This window comes from Eptesicus fuscus, chromosome 12, assembly GCF_027574615.1.
Source record: "Eptesicus fuscus isolate TK198812 chromosome 12, DD_ASM_mEF_20220401, whole genome shotgun sequence".
In the NCBI taxonomy this organism is placed as follows: domain Eukaryota; kingdom Metazoa; phylum Chordata; class Mammalia; order Chiroptera; family Vespertilionidae; genus Eptesicus; species Eptesicus fuscus.
The window spans coordinates 41,645,143-41,669,901 of NC_072484.1; the positions used below are offsets into that span (position 1 = coordinate 41,645,143).

The window sequence follows — 24,759 nt, forward strand, 5'->3', positions numbered from 1 at the left end:
TCACATCATAGAACACTTCTGCTCTGCCGTCTGCTTGATTTCTGTGATCGTGGCCTGGGCTCTTTCTTTTATGGTGTCCAAGTCTATATTCTGAAGATTCTGTAACTGCCCCAGAATAGAATCCTTATCTTCTTCCTCCTCGTGATCTTCATCTACCATTTTTCGGAGATCTTCGGGCAAATCCACATCATCTCCAGCCATCTGGATTTGGTTCTCATCCATTTCACTCTGCGTGGAAAAACAAATGCAGAGATAGAGAGACCACTCTAAAACAAGCAAGCAAACAAATAAACATTAAAAGTAGCAGGAAAACAAAGGTCTGTTGAGGAATGAAGGGAATGGCATGCCTGGCTGTCTCTCAGCAGAGCCTGGGCCTGGTAGCTGTCATGGAGGCTGGGGATCTTGGTTGTGACACCCCTCTTTCAGTGCACTTGGGTGGATCAGAACCTCTAGCACAGTGGTTTCCTGGACCCAGCAGCCTCACCATCATGTAAGAACATGTTAGAAAGACAAATTTCTGGGCTCCACCCCAGACCTAGTGAATCAGATACTCCCAGTGGGGCCCAGCAATCTGTGTTTTAAGAAGTCCTCTCTGTTGCGCTGATTATGCAAAGCTTGAGAATCAGGCACCAACTGGGCTTCGGGCTTCTGCAGCTAGCAGCCCCAGATTGTGACTCAGTGGCCCTGGCTGATATGATTCTGGAGGGTGGGGTTTGGGTTCACAGTGGCCTGACAGTGCTCCCCCTTTTTAGTCATCACTCTTGACTAGCAAATTCTACTTAACTATTGCCCCTTCCGTCCCTTCTACTAGACGGGGGCCCCTCATGGGTGCAGAATCTTGTCAACTTCAGCCTTCCATCCTTGGCACCTGGAAGCATGTCTGGCTCCCACTCAGCATTCCTGACTAGTCACAGTTTGCCTTACAATTTCATCTTGTGGTTCTAGGCATGACTGTCCCAGAATTCTAAGAGCATGCCACCTGATATCTTTGTTTTGTAATGAGAAAGAAGAATCTAGAGAAAAAGTTTCTCTGGGAAAGGTAAGGGCTGTTGACATCCCCAGATGGCTGCAATGAGATAATTTTCTGAGATCAGGTTGTAACAGGTGCTAAACTGGGCCTCAGGGGCAGATAAGATTTAAGAGAATGTCAAAAAAGCAAATGATAGGAAATATCTAAGTAGAATTGAGGGCCCACCTCGATATGTTATGACCAGTCTTGAGTTTGTCACCAAAGCACATGACAAATCACATAAATATAAAACAATCATCTTAGTCTTAATCAGACCACATAGATTTGGTTTTAGAACGATTTTGACACCTGCTGAGTCCAAGGTGGAGTTCAATCAGCATCTACAGAGAGCATCCCACCCCCCTTGCCTGGGTATTTAGTAGTGATAACCATAAACAAATATTGGTTGTCTCCAGGTCCAAATGGTGAGCCAGGGCCATGTGTAAACTTGAGTCTCCATCTCCAAAGTGGGTCTCAGAGGGCCCTTCCCATTCTAACTGTCCAAGGCTTCATATTTCTTCAGCAGATCCTTTGAGAAGCTGGAGGCCACAGCCTTTCCACAGAGCAGCTTCCTGTATTTGTTTCTCTGGGCAGACTAACGGGGAGCCTGACTCTAGAAACAGCTGGACAGGCAGCCTTCTGATGACAGTGCCCCAGAGGCATGGTCCTCACACAGGTCCTCCTCAAGGCCTCTGAGAAGGCCCACTCCCAGCGTCACCTCCTGAGGTCTGGGAAACCTCTCCTGCACTTAGCCAAGCCTCGGCCCTCAAAGTGCTTAATGGATTAATTAGTTCCTAGTCAAACTGTTGTGGGGATTAATTAGTTAGTTAATCCCCAGGGGCTCTCAGCCAATCCTCTCTGTCAATTTATTTTTTATTTACCTACCCTAGCGATTGTCTTCCTGCTAATCACCCTCTGGGCAGTTTTGCTGGGAGGAGAGGAGACATGGGATTGCAGCCTGTAGAGTCTCAGCTCATGTCAATGAGGGACATCTGTCTTCTCTTATGCACCCCAAAATAACATGTAATGATTCGAAAAGGCATTCTTGGGAATTCTGATACCCCATCCCTCTAGTTGGTAATAAGCTCTCTGCGGATGTCACCAGGCCCTCAGAGGGGGTGGGGGTTTGTGCTATGTCACTGTGACTCCTGCACTCATGGTCAGCTCCATGAGAAGGCCTTGCTGTCTTGGCACCTTACCTCTGGCCTAGGAATAGCCCATTTTTGCTCAATAGGCTCAGCTTTCCTAGAAACCTGGGCCTATTCATTTTCCGTTTGTCACTAGGCCCTTAATTCTGGGAGAAAGCTGCCTAGACGCCCAGCTTCCCTACCCTGTCAGACCCATCCTCATGTTTATGGGACACAGAGGATGAGCACTGAAGGAGGTCCCAGCTCACAACCTGGCCTTCCTTTTTCCAGGTTGTGGCTCCATCTCTCCCTGTGTGTATGCTTTCCAGACACCTGCCCTACTCTTCAGCCCTAGCAATACTCAGGCCAGCAGCTCAGGGTACTCTCAGGATGACAGACCAGGTGCCAAGGCCTGGGCAGGCTCCAGAATGCATTTAGGCAGGGAATTTGGTCCTGGGCAAATAGAGTATGGTCTAAAAGAGGGGTATGGGTTCTGGATAGGCCCATCCCTTTGGCCTTGCAGAATTCTCACCCCATGTGAAGGGGTGTGGCCTGAGAAAAGACAGCAGGGAGCCCTCTACAGCATGGAGCCCAAGGCAGGTGGCCCAAGTTGTTCAGTCTAAAGGCAATATTGGGTGCCATGGTTGGTGTGGCTCAGTTGGTTGGAGCGTCATCCTGTGCATCAAAAGGTGGTGGTTCGACACCAATCAGGGCATATACCTAGGTTGTAGGCTCAATCGCCAATCAGGGGAATGCTGGAGGCAACTGATTGATGTTTCTCTCTCACACCAATCTCTCTCTCTCTCTCTCTCTCTCTCTCTCTCTCTCTCTCTCTCCAACTCTCTCTCCAAATAAAAATAAGTAAATAAAGGCAGTGTTGGGTGTGGTCAGAGTTCTACAACCACCATCCTTCTAGAAGGACAGTGCTACTGACCGCCTATCAGCAGCACAGTTGCTTCTGGTGATATTTCTAGTACTGGAATCAATTTCCTGGATTGTGGACACCTCATGACTAAGGGTAGGACAGGGCCAGTGAGTGGCTAGAGGACAAAATGACATGCTCTGGAGCCAAGCCTGGACTCCTGGCCTCATTAAGCCCTGGGTCCTCACCAAGTGAGCCAGCTCAGACCTAACAGGCCAAGGGCCAGAGTCCCATTTGTAAAAAGCTGAAGCAGATGCACACTGCTTTCCTGCAGAGATGGCCTAGGCCAGTGGGGAGATCATGGGGTTTGGAGTCAGGAGACCTGGTTCGTGCCCCCGTTCTGTCATTTGCCTACTGCATGACTTTGGGCAAGTCAACAAACATTTCTGGTGAGGGCCCCCTCAGAGGATTCTTGAGCAGACTGAATGAGACATGTTGTGAAACAGATTTGTAAATGTCTAAGACTGGGACAAACAGTGTCTGTGGTTATTAATGTTTTAGAGGAAGAAGGGCAACTTGCTATCAAGGTATCTGCTAAAAAGGTGCCTGGGATAAAGAAGGCATGGACAGCGAAACAGATCGGGGAGGGGTATAGGCCCTTAAGAGAAGGATCCGGGACAGAGCAGGCAATTAAGGAGTATAAGTGGGGTTTATACAGAGGGCCCTGGGCAGCCTTGCCTTCTCCTGTCTAATGAACCGCCCTGCCAATGGGACCGTGTCTGCAATACAAACAATGAATGTCTTGTCCAGACTTTCTGCTGCCCACTGACAGATCTCAGGTTGGATATTTTGACACTGCTCACACATATAGGAAAGGCAGTAATGCCTCATTACATCCCACAAATATAAGTGCAATTACAGCCAATAGGAATCAGCTCCAGGGAGGGGAGGCTTGGTGCTGAGAACCAAGGCATGAATGAATGAATGAATGAATGAATAAAGTAAGGAATGAGTGAATGAAGTGAACTAGCATACAATTAGGGGACTGATAAGCTACACTGTATTCTTAGAGGTTCTCTTTCAGAGGTCTTCTCATTTCTAGAAATCTTATCAATTTGGGATATTGTTTAATGCAGTTAAGAGCTCATTCTTTTTATGCTGACTCAGTTTTAATCTCTTGGTTTTTAACCAGATTTATAATCTTAATCACCAAGTACTGAATGCCCCATTACTTATATAGCCCCATATCCTGCCTTTGTTCTTCTCTGTGACTGATTGATGACTTCTCATTGAAGGATAAGCATGACCCTGGATCCAGACTTCCTATGCCCTGGCTCTTGATCAACTGCCCTTCATCTTGTAGCAGACTTGAAATATAATGACAAACTGTCATAGATGGTTATATAGTCAAAACACTGAGCATTCATTAGAAGCGTTGTTAGAGTCTAGTCAACCAGCTTGGTGTGTAAGCAACTACCAGTGTGATGGATGCTAGGTAGCTTTGATTTGTTTTGGATTTATCTATTTTGGTCTACATGATACCAGACAGCTAGATTAATGGATTTCTTTCATTCTTTCATTTTGGTGAGTTGATCAAACATTTGATGTTTACATATCTGTGAGGATCATGGACTTCAACAGTCACTTGTCTTCATCAACACCCCTCACTGCCTCTAGCCCCGGTGACAGCAACCGCTGGTTCCTGTTCTGCCAGAGCTTAGGTGAGTGGGAATATAGAGCAAAGAATACAGCCAGTCAACAAACACCTCCATAGAAAGTAAAAGCGAGCAAAGTAAGCGGGATCTGGGCCAGGCCAGAGGGGAGTAGGCATGAGGATTTTGGGGACCAGACTCCTGAAACATTCATCCTTGTTCTGACCAGGGGATCTCATCTTGCCCTGACATTTACAGACTGTGTAACCGTGGGAAGTCACTTTCCCTCTCTCAGCTGGTGTTCTTATCTATAAGGGTGGGTGGGAGGGTTAGTTGAGAAAGCTGGTATGGCTAAGAAACATGTATTACATTCCCACTGTGCAGCACCAGGGTCCCAGGATTCTTTCTTCCCTTCCTCATGTCCCCTTAGGACGTTCAGTCCACAGCTCTTTCAAGGGTGTGAGTAGAAGGAGCAAACTGAACTGGGGTAGGATGGAAGGAGAAGGAACAGAGGGCCTTGGCTGGGCCTCTGATGGCCTCTTCATCAGCCCTCCCCCCCCCCCCCAAACAACTGCTCAGACGCAGGAGGTTCCGGTGTCCTGCTGAGCAGCCCCCAATTCAAAGGAGGAGGGCAAAGAAAGGTTCACAGAACCATATCTTTCTTTAAGAGGCAAATTTGAAATTCAACTCTAATGGAGCTTTCAGTGTGATACTTTGAAAGACAATTCTATTGATAGACTGTCTTCTATCTTCATCTTTATTCAAACTGAACGATGCCCTTAATACAGCAGACAAACACCAGGTGTAACTAAATCATGGAGCTCAGCAGGGGGCATGACATTATTTTTCAATGACTAACCTAGATTGACAATTCCGTTAATAGGATTAGGGTTCATTGTGGAACTGTTTTCTCTTATTAATTTGGCTTGACTTACATACACATTTTGAATTGGCTAGGAAAAGGGGCACCTTTGTTTTTAGACATAATCTTGTAGCTTTATTTAAAATGTACTACTTCCTCTAGTTGAAGAAATATGACATCTTAATTATAATGTCAAGGAGCCTTTGCATTTTATACAGAATTATAATTTTGTATTATAATATTATGATCACAAATTCAGACTTGTTCTTTTCATGAAAATTTATTTTAATATAACTCTCATGGCAGATAGATTATTTCTGCTGTTTTGATATTTTGTTCTTTGGGTATGGTTCCCTTCTCCCCCTCCCCCGCCCCCCCTGCCACCTCTTTTTCCCAATAACATCAATTAATCATAGCAAACCTTTTGCAAAGGTGTGTGTGTGTGTGTGTGTGTGTGTGTGTGTGTGTGTGTGTGTAACTTTCACATGCCAGGATCCATACAAGGCATTGAGATAAAGATGAAACACTGAGCCCCTTTTTGTTAAGCAGCACAGTGTAGTTAGTAAGAATATTCAGGGTGGAAAAGGCATAAGAGACATGTACTCAGGTATTACAGGAGCAAGGAGGAGAGTGGGGAGAGAGAGGTCATGGAAGGTTCTGGAAGAAATGGCACTAGATCAAAATCTTACAGGAGGGAAGGGGACCATAAGGAATAGGGTATAGAGAACAAAGTGGGAAAAAGTACAGTCCAGGCAGGGAGTGGCACGAGGCTGGAAAGACAGGAGCCACATCATGGGGCCAAGGGGTTTGACTTCATTCTAAAAAGTTGTGGTAAGTCTCTCTCTCTCTCTCTCTCTCTCTCTCTCTCTCAACAGGATCAGATTTGCCTTTTGGAAACCTCACTCTGACGTTTTAAGAGGAGCAAGACTCAAAGTCAAAAAGCTACTAAAGAGCTATTGAAATAAAAGAGGTGAGGAATGATGAAGCCTGAACTTGGGATGGAGTTGAGAATTGTTTAGGAGGTGAAATTAGCGTGACATGGTTATTTGCTGGAGAAGGGGGGAGAGTTAAGACTTCCAGTTTTGGGGGGGTGGAGTAGAAAAGTGCAGGGGATGAGGGGCTGGCCAGGGTGAAGCCAACAGGAAGCCCGGTTTAAGGGATAATGAAAGACTCTGTTCTGGAGATGAGGTTTGAGGAGCCCCAAAGAGAGGTGACATTTAGGGAGAAGGTGTGGGCTGGAAGTCTGCACAGCAACACACACACAAGTGGTGGCTGGAAGCAACAGCAAAGTGTAGCCATCTGGGGAAAATGTTTGACTGGAGAGGGAAAAGAGCAGATGGAGGGAGCACCCTCAAAATTTGGGGCGGACAGGGGAGGGTTAGCGATGAAGAAGGCAGAGGAGAAATAGTTTGAGGAGAGTGAGAACCAGAGGGTGGTGTCCAGAAGCTGAGAGAGGGCTTCAGGGAGGAAGCAGTGACCAGTGCCTAATAAAACAAAGAGAAACAAAAAGACAATGGAACCATATGACCGAGTGTCTGAAGGAGGAGTTTGGGCAGAACGTGGCCAGCAGTCCTTTAGAGGACACCTAGAAAGCACGTTTACTTTGTGTTTTCGTTGGGAGAGACCCAACTCCTTTATAAAGGAGAGGCCAATAGAGAGGAAAACCTGAACATACAGGATTAATGGACTGAGATCCAACTCCAACGTGAGCATCACGGCTTGCCATAGCATCTGAGGCCCTCTAATTACTAGTGATTGGAACACCAGAGGAAATCAGCAGAGCGGACGTGGACATGAGCACGATCATGGCCGATACGTTTTCTTAGATGTGCTGCATATGCTGCCATTTGATCACTGCACTCATCTGACTCCTTGCGTCATTACTGCGTCAAATGTGGTCATCAGAAGACATGGGTATGACACATGGGACTGTCACTGACAGTAAGCAATAACCTCAGAGAGGAGGCCTTGTATAGTTTGTCTCTTTCTCGCAGCCCAAGCTTCCCTTCCCTACGCAGCAACCTGGTGACAACATTCTTTTCCACAGAAAACACCCGCCAAATAACTTAGAAAACATAGTGCTAATTCCCCAATGCGACATTGTTATCCTCATTATACCCGACAGCTCCCGGGAAGACATATTCCTCAGGTCTGCGCTCTACTGGGCCTGCGTAAAGGGGCCCATAACCGCCTCCTGCTGGCTACACAACCATGGACGGACGTGACCCTGAGGAATTGTGAATGAGGCACCTCAGTTGTCCCTTGTTAGCGGGGGGACATGTTGAGTGTGTCCAGCTTCCGGAGGACTGTTGATATTATTAGTGTGTGGCTTGCCCAACATGGACTTTATAAGATGGCCCAGGGCTAAGAATTCTGCAAACCTCGAGGGAGGCGAAGGTTGTTATTAGGAGCCCATTAAGGCCTGGGTGACCTGTTCCTTCTGCCCAGAACCTTTTTTCTTGTTGTTAGACAGTTGTGTTCAGTTCTCAACTCTACCATCCTGGGTGTAGAAACACAGGTTAGAGAGGTTGGAGGGAAAGGGCATGAAAAATACCAGGAGCATAAGGAGACTCAAGGCCCGGTTGGTCATAGTAATATTTGTGGACTTGGGGAAGATCAGATGAAACTCAATTTATAGGAGTTTTATGATTATGCATTGAGCGTACATCTATGTCATGTGCTTTTCTGTAGATAAAAAATAAGTTCAATAAAAAGAGAAATAACACCCAGCACTGGGGTGAAGGAGCCCAAGTACCATGGTGGCTCAGGAACCCACACCTGCTCTAGGAAGAGACAGAGGAAGAGGAAGGGGCTTCCGGCATGCTCCCCAGATGTCCCCGCCTAGCTCAAAGGTTATTGCTGACTGTTAATAACAATACCATTTGCCTTACGGATGACTTTTGATCACCATTTATAAAAATAGTCATCATACTGTACATTACAGCCCCAGGGCCTATTTCCCTTCTAAGTGAAAGTTTGTCCTCTTGACCCCCTTTACCCATTTTGCCCACCCCAACCCTTGCTTCTGGCAACCTGTTCTCTCCCTCTATGAGTTTGTTATTTTTAAGACTGCACATATGCGTGAGATCGTACAGTATTTGTCTTTCTCTGACTTATTTCACTTAGCATAATGCCCTCAAGGCCCATCCACGTTGTCACAAATGGCAGGATTTCCTTCTTTTTCATGGCCAAATAATATTCCATTGTATATATGCCATGATGACCGTTTTTAATTGCAGTAATGAGATAAGTAATCAATTAAGTACAGGAATCAAGGTGCCCCCATGAAGGAGATGTATGTTGTGACTTGGGCATCTGTTGTCCCGTCTACACCCTCGCAGTTCTCACCGGCCCAGGCTTCTGTCCACCCCCTGCTGCGCTAGGAGGGTAACATTGGCCGGTCAGCCCCTCATTCCTTTCCCTCCAATTCACTGGACATGTTGCCATGGTATGGAGTTTTCCTAATCACCATGATGCCCCTGGGCACTGCCTAGCCTGGCCCTCAGGGGTGCACCTAGGAAATGAAAACCTGTAAGTCCCCATGGTTTTCAGATGGCACTCGAGGGTTCTTCTGCAGAATCAAAGGAAGACCTAACATTACACCCAGTTCCGTAGTAGTGGCAGCAAGAGCCCCTCCACATGCAGGGACTTGACACAGCATGAGATCAAAGCATGGCATTCAGGCCCTCGGAAATGGCTATCCCCACTCATCTTTTCCCCTAAGTCATCCCCTCTCAAGGCTGCATATGCCAATTCCACTAGTACTGTCAGTCTTTCAAGACCCCTGGCTACCCTGGTTGCTGTGGAGACAGCTAAAACCTCCATCCTGGCATGCTGTGCATGGGAGCCCGCTGCTCAGATGCCCCCCTCCCACCTGTCCCCACCCAGGTCCCTCACGCGTGCTGCCACCTCTTTGTGACAGCTGCTCCTAAGAGGGCCCGCCACGCTCTTCCAGGCTTGCTAGCACAGCCACTTCAGAATAAAATGTGCAATCAAAAGAATGGACTTCCAAAAAAAGCGACCCTCAGACATTTATTTCTGTTCCCCAACAGCACCACTGTCCCTGCTACAGCCCACGGTTCCTGCTTCGGAAGAACTAAAAACAGTCACAGCGAGGGTGCATTTCCCTGGGGCTGCCTGTGCCCGCTGCGACTGGGGACACCAGGGGGCGCCAGGGGCCCGGGTTCCTGTCCAGCGCAGCTGCCACTACTTGGGCTCCTAGCGGAGCCAGGGTCTGGCTGGGACAGGAGTGGCCATTCTGCACAGAAAAGAAGCAGCAGCCCGAGGTGTGATGTCTGGTGGGGGTTGGGGGTTGGGGGACTGGAGACTGGAAAATGCGGCTCTCCCCCAGCGCCCCTTTCTAGCCGAGAGGCTATTGAAGGCCCTGCTGCACCCAGAGCCTCAATGGGGTGGGTGGGTGGGTGGGTGGGGGGGGGACTGTAACCTGTGTCAGCCACGAGGCAGAGGAAGTACCCAAGTGGGGGCTGGAGGCCAATGCACGGTGGTGTGTTGAGGTTGGGGCGTTTGCCACATCTGGGATAACTGGACAAAGTGGAACATGATGGATCATATCCCCCTGCCCCCCAAAAGCAGCAGTTGTATTATTACTATTTTCTACACCATAGGCAAATTCTTGAAGCACTGTGTGTAGAACCCATTTTGACAAAACACAGCCATAACTCAGGTGGCCTAGGAGGCCCCCACCTGACAGCAAACTCTGCAGCGAAGGATTAAGTCTCATCTCTCTATTTGGATTGTATTTGGAATTTAGTCGTTGACTCACAGGTCTGTGGTCAAGCCGTCAGACAACACAGAAGGAAAAGGGATGTGCCCGGCTGCTGGGGATGGCATTCTGTGACACTTCACTGAAATAATGACCAGTGCAGGTTGTCTGTTCCCAAAGTCTTCATGCAGTTTTAAGCCACATGGAACTGAAAACTGCACTAAGCTTTTGGGACACCGGGAATATTAAGAAGAGAAAGGGACGAGACCATGGGGTGAAAGGGACGGTGTTCAAATCCTTTCTTAAGTCACTCTTTTTCATGGTTGAGAGGCCTGAGTTCCAATCCTGGCTGTCACTCAATAGCTGTGGGTTTTTACAAAGCTATTTAACCTCCCCCACTCCCACCCCCACCCCAGGGGCTGCAGTTTCCTTGTGCCAAAAGTGGTGTTAGTTTCTTACATGAACTCAAAGGCCTCTTTCAGGGTTAATGAAAATATCAGTGAGGTCTCATAAGCATGATGAATTTGAAACAGTACAGAAAAGGGGCTATATGAGCACCGGTGAATCATGCAATGAAAGATCCTGGACTCCACTGTTAACCATTTATCAACTTTGTCATAGTTCGTCCATTCCCAACCCAGCTGGCTATGGGGAGCAGTACCCTAGGCAGTTATAGTCACTATCACTCCCCAGGGCCTGGCCCTCTCCAGGGAGGATATGAAAGTGCAGATTTCATGGCTGTAATTCTTTCCTCTCTCCATAGTTTCTGTTGGAGAGGCTCTTGTCCCAGATGCTAGCTTGGCTCAGAGATGTGGGAATTATTTTTCTCTGAAGAGCATCAAAACCCTGCTGCTAAGCCTGAAGGGGCTCACCCTGAGGATCGGGAAATGGACAAGACCACTGGCTCACCACCCAGGAAGAAAACAATCAAAAGCTCCGATTCTTGAGGTTCAGAGCCCTCGAGTTGCTGTATTGTTTATAATGTCAGTGCGCTCGCCCATGGTCTCCAAGTCCCCTATTGTTATGATCAAGAAATAACTTCTGTGTAATAATAAGAGCTATCATATATTGAGCTCTTTCCATTAGTCAGGCACTGTACTAGGCTCTTTACATATATAGGGCTGGGCAAAAGGAGGTTTACAGTTGTGGGTATGTGAAAAACAGAGTTTATTCTTGTATTATTATCTATTAATTGTTGTGTTATTTTCTATACAAACAAATGTAAACCTACTTTTGCCCATTCCTATTTTATCACAGACAAAAGCCTTATAAAGCAGGTATCATTGACCCATTTTATAGGCTCAGATAGTTTTAGAAGCCCCCTGAAGTTGCACCGTGTCAGAGTGGCAGAGCCAGAATTGAAACCCATTTCTCATTACATCCCACAGAAGGACAGCAGAGCAGCTGACAAAAATAAATCCTTAAAAAGCCCCACCTTTGTGGAAGAGACATGGCCTGCTGTCTCTCTCTCTCTCTCTCTCTCTCTCTCTCTCTCTCTCTCTCTCTCTCTGTGTGTGTGTGTGTGTGTGTGTGTGTGTGTGTGTGTTTAATTTCTGCTTTGTTCCAAACAAGATTTGTGGTGCTTAATCAAATGTATCCAAGGCAGGAGGCAGGAGCTTCTGTTCAGCAGAGTAAATCTGAGTCAGGCATCCTGCCTTGGGGCGGGGCCGGGGGGGGGTGGGGGAACCACAATGCCAAACAGCAGAGACACCCCAGGGAGCACCAGGAAACTCACCAGACACTGGGAGTGGAAGGCACAGTGTTTAGAAGCGCTCCACTCGTCCACAATGCAAGCACGATGGGAAAAAGTACTTGCTACACAGAATACAGGGCACAAAAAGTAAGGCATTCTTTTCAAACTTCATTGGTTTCAAAGGCAAGTGAGTTCAATGTCATTGGGAGTTTTCCTGTTCTGGGTCCTAGGAATCAATCTCTCCCACAGGGAGGGTCTATTTAACCCTTTGGTGACTTCAGCAGTGATCTTGCATGGACAGTGTGGCCTGTCTCCCTTCGTTTCCTTGCTTGTCGCTTCTGAAGTCAGCTTTCGGGGATCTGCAGGAGACCCATTGGGGGAATTGGTTTAGTGGCTCTCATCCTGGGGGTGGGGGAAGTTGTGGGGGGAGGACCTGTACTTTGGAGGATCTTCCTCTATGGTTTCTCCAGGTGGAAGATGTTCTCGTAGGGAGCGTGCACCTCCAGAATGTGAAGTTGAGCACGGACCTAGAATCATTGAGAGGAGCTGGACGATCCCCAGGAGGGGGAATGTCTGAGCCAGAGGAGCTAAGTGCTGGGCCCTCTGTCACCCATGCAGGCCTGGGAGAGTGCGTCTGAGCCCTGTGCACATGCCAACACATCCTCTTCCCTCCCCTCCACCAGCGAAGTAGAAACAGATGTGCAGTAGATGCACTGTGAATAGCTTGGTCCTCTCAGCCAAGACAGGTAGGATGGAGCCAGGTGATGACCAGCCCTGCCACATCATTCCCCAAAAGAAGCAACCGATCATTCCTTTGACAGAGAGGCAGAGTATTAAAGAAGTTAGACCCCGGGCTTTGCCCTTCCACTGTGTGGCCTTTGGGAGGAGGGCACTTTCTCTGGGCCTCTGTTTCCCCTAATGTAGGACTGAGCCTACTCAGAGAACTGTGAGAGGAGGAAATGAATTGCCACATGCAGAGCACTTGGCACAGTGCCTGCACTTAGAGCTCAATGAATGGCAGCTGTGATCATTAGCCCCATTATGAGTTTATATATAGCCGTTCTAGAGTCTTTAGATAAATTTACATTAAAATGTTATTGGTAGGGGTTCATTTTGTTGAGTGGAAATGGAAGTTTATAGAAGCAGGATGACTGGGATCCAGTCTTTATGAACTCCTACTTTAGTGCTCTTTTCACTATACCATGCCTTGGTTACGCTTAAGACATATACACTAGTGGCCTGGTGCACGAAATTCGTGCATGGGGGTGGGGGTGGAGGGGTTCCTCAGCCTGGCCTGCACCCTCTCCAATCTGGGATCCCTCTCACAATCCAGAACCACGGATTCCTAAGCGCTCACCTGCCTGCCTGCCTGATGCCCCTAACTGCTCCCCTGCTGGCCTGATGGCCCTAACTGCTCTCCCCTCCTTGTCTGATCCCCTAACTACCTATCTGCTCTCCCCTCCTGGCCTGATCCCCCTAACTGCCTATGTGCTCTCCCTTCCTCTCCGCGCCTTCAGACCCCAGCGCAGGAGTGTTGAGAGCTCTCCACTGAGGCCCCGCCCCCATCCTGACGCCCCCCTCGGGCCAGGCGGCACCATAGGCCTGCGCGTACTTCTGCTGGGGGGCTGCCCCCAGCAGCAGCCTCACATCCTGGTGGTGCAAGTCCCCATCCCCGTCCCCGCTCCCCAGCTCCTGTGTGCGGGCACCTTTGACTGGTTGTGACTCGGACACCATAATAGATAAATTAGCATATTCCCTCTTTATTATATAGGATATCCTACCTAATGAAAAGCAATATGCAAATTGACCCTAACTCTGCTACACCCACAAGCCACACCCACCAGCCAATCAGGAGCAAATATGCAAATAAAACCAACCAAGATGGCTACAGCCACAGAGAGCAGGAAGGGGGCTTGGGTTTCCCCGATAACAAAGGAAGCCAAGCTTTCCGCCTGCTGTTGCTGGCCTAAGCCTCCACTCAAGGCTACTAAGTTTCAATTATAGAAGGTAAACAAATCCAAATAGAAATGGCGGCAGCCACTGAGCAGGAAAGAGCAGGAGGCAAGGGTTGCCCCTGGCAATGGAGGAAGCCAAGCTTCTGCAGCCCTGGCTGGCCTAGGCCTCCTCTCCAGGCTACAAAGTTTCAATTATAGAAGATACACAAACCCCAAAGAAATGGCTGCTGGCCATGGAGCGAGCAGGAGGCTTGGCTCCGCTCCAGGCTACAAAGTTTCAATTGTAGAAGATACATAAATCCCAGATACCAGAGCCTCTGCTTGGTTCGCCAGGGGGCGTGGCCAGCCTGCAAACCACCACAGGCCCTTCACCCAGGCCTCCCCACACCCCAATGGAACCCCCATCCTTATCCGGGACACCCTTCAGGGCAAACCAGCCAGCCTCCACCCATGCACCAGGTCTCTATCCTATCTAATAAAAGAGTATAATAAAAGAGTAATATGCAGATTGACCATCACTCCAACACACAAGATAACTGCCCCCATGTGGTCAAAGATCCTGCCCCCATGTGGACACAAGATGGCCACCACAAGATGGCCAGCAGGGTAGGGCAGTTGGGAGGGACCAGGCCTGCAAGGGAGGGCAGTTGGGGGCAATCAAGCCTGCAGGGGAGGGCAGTTAGGGGTGACCAGGCCAGCAGAGGAGGGAAGTTGGGGGTGACCGGGCCTGCAGGGAAGGGCAGTTGAGTGGGACCCAGGCCTGCAGGGGAGAGCAGTTGGGGGGGACCAGGCCTGCAGGGGAGGGCAGTTAGGGGTGACCAGGCCTAAAGGGGAGCAGTTAGGCATCAATCAGGCTGGCAGGGGAATGGTTAGGGGGTGATCAAGCTGGCAGGCAGAAGCGGTTAGGGGCAATCAGGAAGGCAGGCAGGCAAGCAGTTGGGAGCCAGCAGTCCTGGATTGTGAGAGGGATGTCCGACTGCCTGTTTAGGCCCGATCCCACCAAGTAGTCGGACATCCCTCGAGGGGTCCCAGATTGGAGAGGGTGAAGGCTGGCCTGAGGGACACCCCCCCCTTCCCGTGCACCAGGCCTCTAGTGTGTGTGTGTGTATCTATCTATCTATCTATCTATCTATCTATCTATATGTATATATATATATATATATATATATATATATATATATATATATATATATATATTAGAGGCCCGATGCACGAAATTCATGCAAGGGGCTCGGCCCTCACAGCCCCAGCTTCATCCGGAAGGTCGTCTGGATGGATGTTCTGCTGTTTGGTCTAATTAGCATATTAGCTCTTTATTATATAGGATGTACACACATATATATAATTTGTATTTATGTATTCATATATATGTATGTATAGATTTATATAATGTATATATACAGTAGTTCCCCCCTTATCCATGGTTTCACTTTCTGTGGTTTCAGTTAACCACAGTCAACCTCAGCTTAAAACATTAAATGGAAAATTCCAGAAATAAACAATTCAGACATTTTAAATTGTATGTTCTTCTGAGTAGTGTTATGAATCCTCACACTCTCCTGCCCAGCCCCGCCTTGTACATGAATTGTCCCTTTGTCCAGTGTCTCCGCACTTTATACTCCCTGTCCTTAGTCACTAGGTAGCAGGCTCGGTTATCAGGTGGACTGCCGTGGTATTACAGTGCTTGTGTTCAAGTCACCCTTATTTTACTTAAAAATGCCACACTCACATGACCTTTATTAATATTGTTATAATTGTCCTATTTTATTATTAGTTATTGTTGTTAATCTTTTACTATGCCTAATTTATAAATTAAACTTTATCATGGGCATGTGTGTATAAGAAAAACTTAGTATATAGAGTACAGAGTTTGCACTATCCGTGGTTTCAGGCACCCACTGGGGGTCTTGGAACATCTCCCCTGTAGATAAGGGAGGACTATTGTATACATATATTCATGACCATGATCCTTTGCTGATCATCAAACATTCTCCATTTTTAATTATGTAAGAAATGGTTGGAGGGAAGGTAGAGGAGGGTGGGGGTAAGGGGGAGAGGTCAACCAAAGGACTTGTATGCATGGATATAAGCCTAACCAATGGACACAGACACCAGAGGGGTGAGGGCATGAGTGGAGGGATTGGAGGGGCAATGGGGGGTAAGGACACATATGCAATACTTTAATCAATAAAGAAAAAAATAATAAAGTTAGCATTATAGATTGCAAAAAAAATACATTAATTAAATTTAATTAAAAAAAAACAAAATAGCCAAAACCGGTTTTGCTCAGTGGATAGAGCGTCAGCCCGCGGACTCAAGGGTCCCAGGTTCGATTCCGGTCAAGGGCATGTACCTTGGTTGCGGGCACATCCCCAGTAGGGGGTGTGCAAGAGGCAGCTGATCGATGTTTCTCTCTCATCGATGTTTCTAACTCTCTATCCCTCTCTCTTCCCCTCTGTGAAAAATCAATAAAATATATTTTAAAAAAATAATAATAATAAAAATAAAAATGTCTTTTTATGCAAAAAAAAAAAAAGAAGAAGAAGAAATGGCTGGATGTTTATTATGTTAAGAGTGCCTCACCTTTGGAAGTCTGTACTTTTCTCTGAGGTGAACTCTGAGGCACGCCCTCTCTGCCTTTTTTTGTGTAAATGAAGCATCTCTTTCCATCCTAAAAGGAAAAGAAGAAAGGATCAGAGGGTGTAGAGCTAAGGAGTTCAGAGGCCTGCTCAGAGGAGCCAGACAAAGGGCTACACCTTCCAGTCCCACTGCCCTCAGACGTGGGGATGGGGTGTGGGAGCTGCATTTCTAACAAACTCCTGAGTGACTTTCCAAGCAGCTAAAACATCCAGAACTGGGGGTGCTTTGGAGGCACATGGTATTAGGGATGTAATATAAAGCCATTTCCCTTCCTTGTCACCCCCCAACCCCCAGGGGTGTTCCCTTCCCTGTCGGAAAGGAGGCAGCCCTTCAAAGTGAGACTGATTGCGTACTGCTCTGGGGACCACCTAACTGGACTTGTGACTGTGCTGGTTTGAAATAAACTCCCTTGCTTATGATCCCGACAGAGGCAGACACCTTTGGGAATATCTGCAAAGTTCACAATACCACCCCCCTCCCTGCCCACAGAAGTGTATTACTGGGGCTACATTTACACACACGGCCCTGCCCTCTAGCTGGATTGGATTGGACTAAACTGGGTAAAGGAAACCTCTTCTCTGGGAATTTGGGTGGGACTGAGGAAGTGGCTGGCGCGGGTGGCTGGAGCTGTGACAGGTGAACAAGGAGGCAGGCCATCGGCCGTTTTTCATGGGTCACCTGGTCTGGGCAACAGATTGAGGAGAGAGCTCCCAGCTGAGGAGGAAGAGCAAAGCTGCCTTGTGAGATAGAAGCAATGGCGAGGGATGGAAAAGAGTGCTAGTGGCTTCCCAACAGCTCTCTGCGTCTTGGTTTAGGTCCAGGTGGGGCCTGATGGGATTTCTGCTCTTGGGTTTGGGGAAGCATCTTTGCATGAAGCACTATTTGCATTAAAATAAACTGTTTCATTTTCAGGTGGCTAAACTGATTTCTATTCTCAACCACAAGTTTTGAAATTATCTTAACCATGACGTGGAAGGCTGACTGCTGGAAGGGCTGGGTCTGAAGCACTCAGATTACTAGTAAACTGCTCAGTGGGCACCCCCTGAACCGACTGCCCCCTACAAAATGTCTGGCCTGGAATAGGCAGGAGGGAATACTGGGTTCAATCTTCTAGTTTTGGAGTGGGAAACAGAGTAAGTGACTTATCCAAGTGACTTATCCTGTGGCATGGGCAGAAGCAGGTTTTTTTTGTTCCTCCCAATATTTTATCATAAGAAATTTCAAACATACAGAAAAGTTGATGGAATTTTACAGTGAGACCCATGTACTCACCATCTAGATTCTACAATGAGCATCTTACTAAGACATGTTTTATCATATATCTATCCCCCTCTAACCATTCATTTATCCATCTTATTTTTTGATGCATTTCAAAATTGTAGAAATCAGTAGTCTCTCCCCCACTGCAACATGCATGACCATTAATTATAGTTATGTCTTTGTTTATAGTTTTACTATCTATTTACCATCTATCTATCTACCTATCTTTGTTCTATTGATTCTATTTCTGTGTATAATACAAACTCCTTTAAAGATATAAAAAAACATATCGTCACCTGAGCACATTCCTTCATCCCCATTCCCAAGCAACACCTACTCCCACTGTGTCCTTGCCATCATAGATTGGTTTTGCCTGCTCTAGAACCTCACATAAATGTGACCATACACTATGCATTCTTTTGTGTAAGGCTTCTTTCATTCAGCATAGAAAACTTTTGAGATTTACCCAAGTTTTTCATTTATCAGTTTGTTCCTTTTTATTACTAGGTGTATTCTACCATCTAATCTAATAATAGACAAATATGCAAATTGACCATACCTCCGACACACCCACAAGCCACGCCCACAAGCCACGCCCACCATCCAATCAGAGCGAGTATGCAAATTAACCCAAACCAAGATGGCTACAGCCACAGAGAGCAAGGTTTCCTAGGTAACAGAGGAGGCCAAGCTTTCCGCCTGCCATTTCCAGGCCTAAGCCTCCACTCAAGCTACAAAGTTTCAATTATAGAAGGTAAACAAATTCAAACAAATGGCGGCAGAATGGAGCTTGAGAGAGCAGGCCAGGGTTGCCCCCGGCAACAGGGGAAGCAAAGCTTTCCACACACCCTGGCCGGGCTCACCTGCTTAAGGCAACAAAGTTTCAATTATAACCCCAACACAATGGCTGCGGCCTCGGAGGGAGCCCCAGGCTTGGCTTGGCTCCGCTCCAGGCTACAAAGTTTCAATTGTAGAAGGAAAATAAATTCCAGATACCAGGGCCTCTGCTTGGGTTACCAGGGGGCGTGGCCTGCCTGCAAACCACCACAGGCCCCTCGCTCAGGCCGCCCCACACCCCAAGGGAAACCCCACCTGATCTGGGACGCCCTTCAGGGCAAACCAGCTGGCCCCCACCCCTGTACCAGGCCTCTATCCTATCTAATAAAAGAGTAATCTGCAGATTGATCATCACTGCAACACACAATATAGCTGCCCCCATGTGGTCAAAGATCCTGCCCCCATGTGGACACAAGATGGCCACCACAAGATGGCCAGCAGGAGAGGGCAGTTGGGAGGCACCCGGCCTGCAAGGGAGGGCAGTTGAGAGGGACCAGGCCTGCAAGAAAGGGCAGTTGGAGGTGATCAACCCTCCAGGAGAGGGCAGTTAGGAGTGACCAGGCCGGCAGAGGAGGGAAGTTGGGGGCAAACAGGCTGGCAGGGGAGCTGTTAGGCATCAATCAGGCTGGCAGCGGAGTGGTTAGGGGGTGATCAGGCTGGCAGGCAGAAGCGGTTAGGGCCAATCAGGAAGGCAGGCAGGCAAGCAGTTGGGAGCCAGCAGTCCTGGATTGTGAGAGGGATGTCCGACTGCCCGTTTAGGCCCGATCCCACTGGGATCGGGCCTAAACGGGCAGTCGGACATCCCTCAAGGGGTCTCATATTGGAGAGGGTACAGGCTGGGCTGAGGGAGAACCCCCCTCCGTGCACGAATTTCGTGCACCGGGCCTCTAGTATGAATATATCACGTTTGTTTATTCATCCTGCTGTTGATGGACACCTGGGCTATTTTCGGTTTGGGGCTACTGTGAATGAAGCTGCTATGAACATTTTTGTACAAATCTTTTTGTGAGCATGTATATTCATTTCTCCTAGGTAATATCTAGGCATGGAATTACTAAGTGATAGGGTAATTTGGTTGACTAAGTGTAGTTTTATTAGAAACTGTCAGACCTTTACCCCAGTGGTTATACTCTCATACATCTCATCAACCAGAAGAATTCTATCACATTTAGGCCAAATTTTGGTACTGTGTCTTTTTTTTTTTTCCAATTTTTTTTATTAAGGTATTATATGTGTATATATCTTACCATTGCCACCCCCCCACCCCACTCCCATATTGTCTTTTTAATTTTAGCCATTTTGTATGTGTGTAATGGTACCTTACTGTGATTTTCATTTTCATTTTCATTTTCATGACGACTAATGATATTGGGTTTTGTGTTTTTTTTCATGTACTCATTGGCCATTTATATATCTTTGTGAAGTATTCGTTCTCTTTTTAAAAAGTACATTTTAAAAAGTATATTTTTATTGATTTCATAGAGGAAGGGAAAGGGAGAGATAGAAATATCAATGATGAGAAAGAATCATTGATGGGCTGCCTCCTGTATGCCCCACATTGGGGACTGAGCCCACAACGCAGGCATGTGCCCTGACCAGAACTTGAACTGTGACCTCCTGGTTCATAGATTGATGCTCAACCACTGAGCCACGCTGGCCAGGCTAGAAATTATTTTTATATTCTAGATCCCAGTACTTCATCAGACATGTTTTGCAAATATTTTCTATATTTGCGGCTTGCCTATTTATTTCCTTAATGGTGTCTTTTGATGCATAGAAATTTTTAATTTTGACATCTAATTTATCACTTAAAATTTGTATAGTAATTGCTTTCAGAGTATTGTTTAAAAAATCCTTGCCTACTTCCAAGTTGCAAAGATATTCTATGCTTTTTTCTAAGTGCTTTATAATTTTAGCTTTTATATTTTGGTCTGTGATGCATATCAAAGTTCAAGTTACAAATGTTACTGTAGTAATTGTTATACCATAGCTAAAATAAAGGGACATTTTAATGTAACTAGAGACATGGAGGGATAAGCAGATTACTGTTTTATTTAGACTTTTCCAATTGTTTTCTGTTTAGGTGTAGACCTCTTTCAGTATTAATCTTATCAGTAGTGAAAAAAAATCTGAAGATAGAAGTAAAATAAAAACGAAAGTGCAGTAGAGTGTATTGTTAAGTAGGTTTCAGTTTACAATTAGTGGAGTCAACCCCACAACTTTTCTAAAATGACGAGGACAGGTTTAGAAGGTTTCTATTTACTAGTATTAATTTTAATGATTGCATGTATTATAATGTCTATAGCTCTCTCTACATGAAACTTGTGATGAGCCATTTTGATGCTCACTTCTTTATGTTGTATTTTTGGCGATGAAGCTCTTGAAAACTCAAGCAATGGACTTGAAGTCATGCCTCTTGCCATGGAGAAGCAGGCTGGTCCTATTGTCTCGTTAATATTTCTTACATTAGATGACTACATAAATTTATAATATTCACACACACACACACACACACACACACACACACACACACATACAAGAGTAGTTGGCAAATAACCCAATCCAATAAATAAGAATATCATTTGGGTGTTTTGGTCTTTGATCTGTCCAGATATAAAATTAAGGAAAACCAGGACATTAGTTAATCAAACAGATGCCATATCTGTGAGCAGATTTATTACTGAGACATATTAAATATTTTACAAGATCAGGTGTATAGTCTAAATACCTGACCATTTTGCCCAACCGGTGTGGCTTGGTGGTTGAGCATTGACCTATGAACCAGGAGTTCACACAGTTCAATTCTCGGTCAGGGCACATGCCCAGGTTGCAGGCTCATTCCCAGTGGGGGATGTGAAGGAGGCAGCCAATCAGTGATTCTTTCTCATCATTGATTTTTTTATCTCTCTCTTCTTCTCCCTTTCTCTCTGAAATCAATCTATGAATCAATACCTGACAATTTTCCTTTTATAAGCCCACTTGAGCTGAGAATTTGGTGCTATTGTTCTATTTCTATTTCTTTGTTATACTTGTTTTTTTTTATATGCCATAGGCAAAACTAGACAATATTCAAGAAATGCTGCTTTATTTATTTTGCCTAAGTATTATCTTAGCATCAACATCACTTTTGTGGTTGTATTTACTTTTTAAAGCTGACTTTCATTTACTGCAGAGCTAAGCATAATACCAGTCTAGATAGTTTCTAAGCCATGATTTCTTTCAGAATAATACAATACAAGGTTTCCATTCAATGTAGGCCTTTGTACTTACTTTCCTCCAGGTCATTAACCTTTTCACTTATAATCATCTTAGCAATAGGACTTAGGCAACTCTTATGTAACTGATCGTTAGCAAAATAGCCATAGTGGCAAAAATATTTTTCTTTGGTAACATATACTGAACATTTAACCTCAAGATCAATGTTTCAATTCTTACTTGATTACTAAAAGACTCTTAAATTGATTCAACCTTGAACTTAAAAAAATTACATATAAATTGCACTTATTTAAAGGTCAGTCTTTAGTAGTGAAAAATTGTTGGTGATATTCACATTCCATAATACCCAACTCAAATATTATGAATATTTTATTTTGATTACATTTTATATAGCCATCAGAATGTCCTTAATTTTTGGAGGTATATGACTGAAATAGGGGTGAAGTATGATGATTCCTGTAATTTTCTTTAAAAGTTGTTCTATCTATCTATCCATCCATCCATCCAACTAATCTATCTATAAGCAAATATGTCACAATATCATATGCTCTGGCCAGTGTGGCTCAGTTGGTAGGAGCATCGTCCCATATACCGAAAGGTCACAGGTTCGATTCTTGTCAGGGCACATGCCAATCGGTTTGCCTGCAGGAGACAACAGATTGACGCTTTTCTCTCACATCAATGTTGTCCACTTTCTCTCCCTTTCCCTCTCTAAAAATATCAATGAAAGTATCCTTGGGTGAGGATTTAAAAACTATATATAATAGGCATATAAGGGTATTCATTATACTGTTCTTTTTTCTGTGTCTTTAAAATTTTCATAATATACAGCCCACACAGTTATTCATAGTCTGAGAAGCAAGTCACGTTGTGCTTTCTAGGCTTTTATTTGCACATGTGAGATCAAGGTGGCTGTACTAGATGTTCTTTAAGGCCCTCTTCCAGGTGCCAAGTCTGAAGTCTTAAATTTTGAAAGCTTTCTACGTGCTAGGAGGGTGAATTTCAGAAAACCGATAAAGATAGGCTCACATTTTTTCATGAGAATATTTAAATTGAGGTTGATTAAAACGTGCCTGGATCAGAAAGTGTTAAGCTGCTTAAAAACGTCATATAGATTCACTTTGTCTTCTTCCTTTCTATTCAGACAGGTAGGATGCTACAAAACTGTTCACTTTAGCAGAACACTTGTCACAAGGTTGGAGGCAGACAGCACAAGGAAAGGCATCTACAGAGCAAAGAGAAAGATACTGGGGAGCTGGTGAAGGTAAGGCCTGCAGGAACTCCGTTTTGTTTTTAAAGGGAAATGAAGTCGCAGGTACTCACTTATCCTCGATCATTTGCTTCTGATATTCCTCATATTCCTCTCTGGTCATCCCTTGAGCTGCAGCAGCATCCGAGGTCCCTCCTTCTTCTTTATTTTCTTCAGACCTGCCACCAAATCCTAAATTCTTTACCTGGTTACTTATCATAGTTTTCATAAAGAAAGCCATTGTTTCTGCTCCAGAAAGAGAAAACCAAAAACTCAGACTAAATCTGAAGAAGAGAAAAAAGACAAACTCTCCAAATATCGTCAATGACAGCCACGCCTTTAAGAGCAAAGGGCTTTGCAGGGCCTCATCTCCTCAAGGGCGTCCTGATGGAGAAGAGTGGTTTGCGGCTGTAAGCTGGATTAGAGGCGAGCTACCTTGGATGCAGAGGCAGATGGTTCAGATTATGGAGGCCTACAACCAGATGGAACCGACTACTTTCTGAATTAATACACTAAGCTAATTTCAGAGGGAAAAAATCCTTCCCATTTTCTACCCTCCCTCCTCACTCATTTCTAAATTTTATATTATAAGCACAGCAGGGCTTACATCCAGAGTTCTTCAATTAAATTAGTCTGACATTATATGGCTGTAGTATAATTTCCAAATTCTAGCCCAGAGCATAATGTCCTATTGAAAAGTGAGTCCAATGAGACTCAAAACCCAAAATGCTTCATTAAGCAAAAATAATCCTTTGATCCATCATTTTATATTATTGGACTTTGTGCTATGCAAGGATTTGCCTTTGGTTTGCTTGGATTCTGTCCTGCTTCAGTGGTTACTGTGTCCCATCTATATATATAAAAAGCCAGCGACCAGAACGCCATTAACAACTCTAACAACCGGTTGCTATGACGCTCACTGTGGCTAGTGAACCAGCCCGATCAGGGGGTGGGGCCGGCTGGCCAACCTCCCACGGCCCCTCCCCCTGGCCGGCCTGCCCCTGATCGGACTCTCCCACCCCAATCAAGGGCAGGGCCGACTGGCCAAATGCCCCCCTTCCTCCCCCCGGCCAGCCCCATCCCTGGTTGCCCCCTCTCACCCCAATAGGGGGTGGGCTGGCCGGCCAACCTCCTGAAGTCCTTACCTCTGCCCAGCCCCACCCCAGATCGGCCCCCCCAACCCCGATCAGGGGCAGGGCCGGCCTGTCAACCATCCATGGCCCCTCCCCCAGGCCGCTGGCCCCGGATCGGCACCCCGCACCCCATTTGGGGGTGGGGCTGGCCAGCCCACCACCCACAGCCCCTCCCCATCACAGGCCCCGCACCCAATCAGCCCCCCAACCCCAATTGGGGGCGGGGCCCACCCACCAATTGCCACAGCCCCTCTCTGCAGCCGGCCAACCTCTCGCCATCTCCTCCTCCTGACAGGCCCAGCCCCGATCCGTGCCAATTGGGGCCGGGCCGGCCGGACCCTTCCCGTGCACGAATTCGTGCACTGGGCCTCTAGTACATAAATAAATACTTAACTGTGGCAAGTCTAAAGGGACTGCCAGCGGGTCCTTATTTTACATCTAGAAGGTTCTCTCAGCCTTCTGCACTGAAATGGTGCACTCCTGCATGGAAGTGATGCTCTGGACACTTTCAGTGCTCCCATCCAGAGGCTAGGGACATATA

General features: G+C 46.3%; 1 protein-coding gene across 1 annotated transcript; it reads right to left on the reverse strand.

Annotated features, from left to right (window-relative positions):
- CPLX4 (complexin 4) lies at nt 1-23,326 on the reverse strand. The gene is made up of 3 exons (XM_008149592.3): nt 23,160-23,326; nt 16,467-16,554; nt 1-228 (listed from the first exon to the last, which is right to left on the reverse strand). The coding sequence occupies exons 1-3, from the start codon at nt 23,324-23,326 to the stop codon at nt 1-3; spliced, it is 483 nt and encodes a 160-aa protein (XP_008147814.2).
- Nucleotides 23,327-24,759: the final 1,433 nt, after the last annotated feature.

Excerpts from the sequence above, each read along its gene's own strand:
- CPLX4 (XM_008149592.3), bottom strand. The coding sequence starts at position 23,326 with ATGGCTTTCTTTATGAAAACTATGATAAGTAACCAGGTAAAGAATTTA. Across the intron at positions 16,555-23,159 it reads AAGCAAATGATCGAGGATAA|GATGGAAAGAGATGCTTCAT; the intron begins GTGAGTACCTGC and ends TTTTCCTTTTAG. Across the intron at positions 229-16,466 it reads AAAAGTACAGACTTCCAAAG|AGTGAAATGGATGAGAACCA; the intron begins GTGAGGCACTCT and ends TTTTCCACGCAG.